This window comes from Penaeus monodon, chromosome 37 (genome assembly GCF_015228065.2).
Source record: "Penaeus monodon isolate SGIC_2016 chromosome 37, NSTDA_Pmon_1, whole genome shotgun sequence".
NCBI lineage: Eukaryota > Metazoa > Arthropoda > Malacostraca > Decapoda > Penaeidae > Penaeus > Penaeus monodon.
The window spans coordinates 33,128,977-33,136,476 of NC_051422.1; the positions used below are offsets into that span (position 1 = coordinate 33,128,977).

A 7,500-nucleotide genomic window follows, 5' to 3' on the forward strand; every position below is an offset into this window, starting at 1 on the left:
GAAGTATTAAGAACACGAGAAAGTCATTAGGTGGTTTCAATGCTTGCTGTGCAGGCTAGTGGCAGATGATGCATGCCATTCGCCACTAGATATAACATTTGCTTTTAGATCTATAAGGTGCTGAAAGGTGTCGTGAGGGGGAATTCCATTCATTACCAAAACTGTTCTCTGTTGAGGAGAGCAACGCTCCCTCCGCAGACCAATCAGCAGAACCAGATTTGAGTATCATGCGAACCCAGAGACACAAACCTAACCTTTCCTCTTCTTCTTTTAACCTTTCCTACCTTCTATGTATTCCTTAGGGGGGGAGGTCAAGCCCCCTGTACTCCCATTATCAGCAGTTTGTGCAAACTGCCACAACAGTTTTGTTAAAGAGAATATTTGTGACACATGCCTTCAATGTGGAGGGTACAGACAAGCATTGGTGAGGAAGAATAATAGAAAAAGTGACAATAAGAACTCTGGCTGTGTGAGGGTGTTCAGCAGTGATATGCAGCAGATTTTTTCGCTATTTTGTGGTAAATTTGGAACTGCATGTAGCCATACCTATGTTGTGTATGACTCTGTTTCTTATGCTTTATCAGATGGTGGTTTCCATATCCCTCTATCTCTGTGTGTTGCTTTCCGTAACATTAATACAGTTGGGAGATGACAGTGCCATGATGTGTGAGAAAACCACAAGACAGCAACAAACACAAAAAGATCCCTGTACAAGTTACATCAGTTTCTCCTTGCTTTCAGTTCTCAATGACCCCAATTAGGACTCTGTTTTTTTGTGGGTTGTTGCTGCCTGAAAAGCTGCACTGGGATGTGAAGGTTGCAGCAATGTGAAATTGTGAAGACCACAGCACAGACCCCTGTCCATGTTAAACACACGTAATGGCACTGCTTTGCAGTTCAGTTCATTCTCATAATTCAGAAAATTATATTAGTCTAAAGCCAATTTGTCAAAGAGAGAAGTTGCAGAGTGTATGATGTTAGCAGTAGAGGAAAGAGAAGGAGCTTGGAGGCAAGAGCTGAAAAGTGGCGAGTATGCTGAATGCTGTGGGGCCTTGAATTTTGTGCTTTTTGCTCTTATTTCATATGGAAATCATATGTGACAGTATCCTCAGAGTGTATCCTTTACCACTGTTGTCTTATTTCAGGTATCCACTGTACCGCAGAGGAAACCCACAGCTGAGAGTTTTCCTGCCAAACTTTTACATGAAACTTATCAAGCCGCGAGATCCTCAGCCTAAAAATGTGGTACAGTTTGAGGTCTCGATGCAGATGACCAAGTTTGACATCAAGAATTATTTGGAGAAGATCTACAACGTTCCCGTGGAAAATGTTGTGACGCATATCAGAATGGGTAAGGGATTTTGAATGATGAAGCTCATAGTAAGCTTCTCCATAGGTTGGTTTGCTTTAGAGAATTTACATATTTATTTGTTTGTTTATTTATTTAATTATTTTAAAAAACTTTTGAAGATCCATGTTAATGTGTCATTGTCTTCAGTGTTAAGAACCGCATTGATTTTTTTTTTTTTTAATTTATAACTGCATATTCTAAATTCATATAAATATGTATATAATTTCTACAATTCATGTCCCTGAAATTGTTTCCTATAAACTAATGGATATGTTTCATATTGTCTGTTTCACAATTTCTTAAAGATATAGTTCTTGCATTCTAGCTTCCAGGTGGATCTGAGAGAGGTTGCATATGGAATCACCCACAAGTGTTTTTTGTCTTTTTGTATGGAAATATGAAAGTCATATTTACTTTTTTTGTGAGACAGGAAACATTAACTGTAGAAAATATACTATTCTTATTGAGGAAATGTACCATACGTATTCTGTGAAGTAAATTAATACTGCACTAAAATGTTTAGTTTATGAAATTACGTTAAAGAATTAGTTGAACATAGAGCAATACTACTCACAGTACTAGTGTTATGAAACACAAATGGTATCTCACTGGTTGATCCTTGTATAAAGTGTGTAGACTATTCCACTATTAGTGTTTATATTCAAATAAATTAAGTATTTAGTACATTAGAAGACATAATGAACTTGATATAAGTTTTTCTTTTGCTGTCTCATTGTCATTGTTGTTCAGTAGTGTATTTTTCTTCATTGATATGAGACAAAAGAGACTTTAAACCCTTTCTTGAGGGGCTGTATCTCTTCAAGGACTTTAAACAAACAATTGTAAAGCTGTTTAGTACACAACTCAGAGTAAACTTGACTGTGTGGCATAGGTACTTGTCTGGCATGTAGGCTAGGTTCACCTAGATAGTATATCCAGTGTTAGTTTTGCTTGAATATTGCACTGTCACAACATTAACCCATTGCCTCCGATGACGACATGTATGTAAGTGCTACTCCCATTGTGAGTTTTATTTATTAATTTTGTGTACATATAGATGACTTCAAAAGTGCTTAGTCACCAAGGAGCCAGTTACTAGCTCTACCTGTCTCTCACTTGTTTACCCTTTTCCTTGATTTTTAGAGATATCCTTTTAAAAATTTATTTTGTCAATAAAATTATAGTAATCATAACATCATTGGTGATAGTAATAAAAACAGTTTATATTAATATTATTAGAAAAGGAACATTTGCCCCAAAGACTCAGTCAAAAGGAAAATCTAGTGAGGTTATCTAGGCCAACTCATTGACTCCTTGGTCGCTGAGCACTTGTGGAGCCATCTGTGTGTAAAGACATTTCACAAAGCAAAACTACAGTGGCCATTATATGTTCCTGACGGCAGTGGGTTGAAATAAATTTAGAACTCAATGTTCATCATATCACTAAGTATTTATCATCCTAAGACAGGCATATGTTAGATATGTAGGGGGTAGAGTGATTTATACTTAACTGCTTGATATCACTTTGATTTGTATATTTAAATTATAAATTGAAGACCAATACTGTATTAACTTGAACTCATCAGTGTAGCTGATTCTAAACATCATGCCTCAATGTCTTTTCCCTGAAGGATATAATAATTTTTTTTCCATAAGCATTTTATATATCCATTCAAAACTAGTGAAATTTCAGTTCAAATTTAACAAGGCTTGGGCTGTTGTCCATCTCTTGGCTGGGCACCTACGCTACTGGGACCCAGACCCATGGCATGACCAGACAACACCTTGCCATGCCGTGATATGATGTCACCCAGAGAGAATGAGTTGATGTATTGCATGTCAGGTAAAGACGTGTACTTTTAACTTGAAGTTATAACAGTCGCCGATTCTGTCTTTTCCCAGGTCCAATTAAGAGAAGCAAATTTGGAGGGTACCTGGTCAAAGATGATGACTTCAAAGTAGCCTATGTCAGTTTGGTAAGTTCTAACTGAATCAATAGCTGTTTACTCTTGCATGAAAGACTTACTTATAACTTAATTTAATCATTTTTTTGTCAAGAATATCATATTTCCTGATGAATTCATCAGTATTTTATATGAGCAGATATTGGCTATGGTGATGATTATAATTATCATTTTATTGTTTTAATGTCAGGCAATTTTTATCTACTTTAACAGGCTTACAGTGCTAAGGAAATCAAATTTCCAGTGTAATATTCATTTAGATTTTTATCATAATTTGTTTAGGCTATTGTCTGATTAGTGCCATCATACTCACATAATGTAACAGAAAGACAAATAATTAGCTTCACTTTTTTTTTTTTTTTTTTTTTGTTCTAATGTAGAATTTAATATCTAACAAGCATGAATCAGGGACTAAACAGCCAATGTCTTTTTAGGTTTAACTTCAGACTGATCTTATTTGGTGTAGGCTATAAGGATTTGCTGTTTTCTTTTATTTCAGATCAGATGAGTATGGAAAACTTCTTTTTTCATAATGTAATGAGTTAAAGGCCCTATATATATATATATATATATATATACATATATATATATATATATATATATATATATATATATATATATATATATGTATGTATGTATGTATGTATGTATGTATGTATGTATGTATGTATGTATGTATGTATGTATGTATGTATGTATGTATGTATGTATATATACACATTTTGTGTTGAATTTTTCTTGTCTTGTTTTGCAGCCTGCAACAGAAACCTTTGAGTTCCCCAACCTGTTCCCAGAGGACAAGAAGGATGAGGAGGACAAGCAGATGGAACAGATGGAAACTTTGCGAAAGGAATGGACGAAGAACAAGAACAGAGACAAGCATCGGCAGGGAGCGCCATCCTGGCTGGGATTATGAGATGGTCTGGGCATGTTTGAAGCTTTGCCCAGTTCTGTAGATACTCTGTTTGTCTTTAGGTATCTCTAGAATGTTCATTTGAGTCCCATAGAAAAAAAAGTGGATGTCAGTCTGTCTCAGAACATCTTCTGTGACTTCATTCTGAAAGATGCCGAGTGTGTCAGGTCTCCAGATAATATAGCAAGGCTGTTTCTTTTTTTTTATTTAATTTAAATGGATGTAGGATTCAAATTTGTTTATATAGATGTATTTCAACTAAAGCTTTGCCCTTAAAGTGTTAGAGCAGAGTGATTTAAAGGGAAAAGGTACATTTAGATAATGATGATTTTAATACTGTGTCAAAATGCTATTTAATTGATGAGTTTTTAATTATGCATAGGAAAGAAAACATTGTATTGAATTGTTAGCCAATAAATTTGGCAGTCTGTTAATTGAATATCCTGGAATACTGTGCACATTGGATCTTTCGGATAGACACTTTTGGGGTAAACAATATTGTCATTTTAACATCATTTTTACAATAGCATCACCATGTATATAATTTGTTAATGTTTTTTGTAAATAAAGATGAAAAAGAATAATTTTATTTTTCTGTCTTTTTTTTTTTTAGAAGAATGTGGATTTGACAAGAAAGAAAACAAGACTTAAGTCAACAACAAAAAAATTCATTAATCATTCATGTTACAAATGATTTTAGATATTTGTGACAACATTATTTCTGATGTCTTTAAAGCTATATGACTATTGATTCCTGGCAAAGACCAAAAGTGAGTGGCTTACTATAATGTATGATTTATTAAGGTAACAAAGTACTGTGCAAATACATTTTGATTTAGTCTTTTATTATAGATTCATATTTCCATGAATACATGACAAGTACATTTTAATCTGTTATACCCCCCCAATCCCTTGCCCGTTGTTGTCATGGGGGGGCTTAGGAGGCGGAGACTGGGACCCAATGATGGGGAACTCCCCAACCTTGGGACTCAGCCCTCGACTCAACTAATTTTGCATGGTCTTTATTTTCCTTCCCACTTTTCGTTTCTGTCCCTTCACCAAACCCTTCTGCTATCCACCTCCTAAGGTGTGAGAGCCGTGCTGAAAGGATGAAAGGCTGACTTTGTGCCAGTCCTGAACGGCCTGAGGGAGCCATGGGCACGGTATTCCCCTGATTTAGTTATCTAGCCCTTACCCCTCAAGGGGACCCTGAGGGAGCCATGGGCACGGTATTCCCCTGATTTAGTTATCTAGCCCTTACCCCTCAAGGGGACCCTGAGGGGTGGACTGTTTTTATCCCCAACATAATCCAGGCTTACCATGGCCAGTAATGAAAACTTATCCCCACTATTAGGGGCAATGAGGCTTGCCCCTTTATCAAATAGCCCCAACGATGTAAACCCACCAGATTCCCTGACCCCAGGCTCTCCTTTGACCATGGCTCCGAACACTGCAATAACTACCCCTCATCAATACCTACTAGTACAGTAGCCAACAATCAACCCTTAAGGAACATTTCCACTCTCCCAGCAATCTCAACTTCAACACCTCTACCCCCACAACCTCCAACATCAACCACCTCATCCTCCCTTATTAATACCTTACAGCCTTATTGCCCACCTCCCCATAACACTACCTCCCTTAACACTACTCCATCTTCGTCACGCCCCCGCCCTTCGACTACCCCTATCTCTACAACAATTTTGAATACCCTCTTCAGCACAGCCAAATGGGACCGATTTTTCGTGATCCCTCCCACAGCTCCCTACTCTGACAACACCCTTCTCTTCCAACAATGTCTCCAAAAACAAGTAGGTAAAGTCTCTTTCCGTAGCCGACCCGACCGCTCCCGTCTGTCACAGTAACATCCGAAAACCAAGCTATAGCATTAACAAAACTAACAGACCTATATGGTAACCCCATCCTTGCAGAACCCCATCCAACCCTCAATACTTGCACTGGAACAGTTTCAATCTCCCCAGCAAATTGCCCAATCTATGACAAAGATTGGTCAGATTGTGGAGAAGATCTACTTGCCTGTCTCACAGACTATGATGCAACATCAGTACAATGCTACTCCATTCCCCCCAGAGGTCATCGAAAGAAACCCACTAACATAGCCAAAATTACCTTCCGTAGGCATGACCTTCCCTTAACGTCTACATAGGAGGAGAATCCCTCCCTGTTCGTCCATACCAACCCCTCCACGTCAGTGCCAAAATTGTTGGCGTCTAGGACACCCAGCCAAACATTGCCGTTCCACAGCCAGATGCCCACTATGTGCCCAACCTGGCCATACCCGATCTAACTGCCCTGCACAATCACGCACATGTTCCAACTGTGGCGGCCCCCATAATGTATTTTATAGGGGTTGTCCCACCTATAAATTTGAGTCTGAGGTAGCAACCCTCAGATTCAAACTTGGACTCACACTACGTGAAGCCAGACAACAAGCACGTCGACGTGGTTTCTCCCTTACTCCTTACTCCAGTAATACTGCTCATTCTACCGATTCTCCTAAACCCACCCCTCCTACATCTAACCCCCCCTCTTCCAACTCTTTTGCCATCCTAAATCCAGACACTCCAATCTCTACTACGGATACTTCAATCACCACTACAATCCCAACACCTTCCCCTCTCCCTCCTCGCACTACCCGTAACAGACAGAACAAACGTTCCACCCCCTCTTCCCCTACCACACAATCACCTCCACCTTCCTTTGCTCCTATGCTTGAGACACCAGTCCTCTCTTCCCCCCCTCACAAGAAATCCTTTATCCCCAAAAACTCCCCAACCAACTCGGAAGAAGAAACCATTGAAAATATTCAAGATTACCTAATGAAAACTGACACTCAACCTCCAAATCTTACAACTCCTGCTCCTTCCACACTCCAAGTAACTGCTGATATCCATCCTCCTCCTAACGATATCCCCCCTACACCCTATCCTCCTACCCCTCCCAACACAGCCCATCCCCCCGACCCCAACCCCGCCCACATTAACCCTCCCACCATCCCCTCTATCCCTTCCACTCCCTCCTTACGCACGTGAATCCCTTATGTAACTCATTAACTCTCATAAAGTCAATACACACCACCAGACACTCCAATCCCACACATCCTACTGCCGTGCCCACGTTTTGAAACAACTCGTACCTCTGCTTTCCCCCACCTATCCCCCTTCACCGACCTCCCAACCTATCAGACATCCTTACAGAATCCCACACTTTTTGCTTCAACAACCTATTCTCTTTCCTCAAACGCATACATA

The 7,500-nt window shown here is 39.1% G+C and overlaps 2 protein-coding genes across 2 annotated transcripts in view; one reads left to right on the forward strand and one right to left on the reverse strand.

Moving 5' to 3' along the window:
* The window catches only part of LOC119596333 (protein-lysine N-methyltransferase EEF2KMT-like), a gene marked incomplete at its 3' end in the record, with an annotated part of 28,522 nt that overhangs the window by 13,235 nt on the left and 7,787 nt on the right, over positions 1–7,500 (reverse strand).
* On the forward strand, positions 1,146–4,809 carry LOC119596336 (probable 39S ribosomal protein L23, mitochondrial; the record flags this gene model as incomplete). The annotated part of the gene is given in 3 exon segments (XM_037945541.1): positions 1,146–1,351; positions 3,254–3,327; positions 4,070–4,809. Coding segments are annotated over 3 exon segments (442 nt in total), but the record flags the coding sequence as incomplete, so codon positions are not given.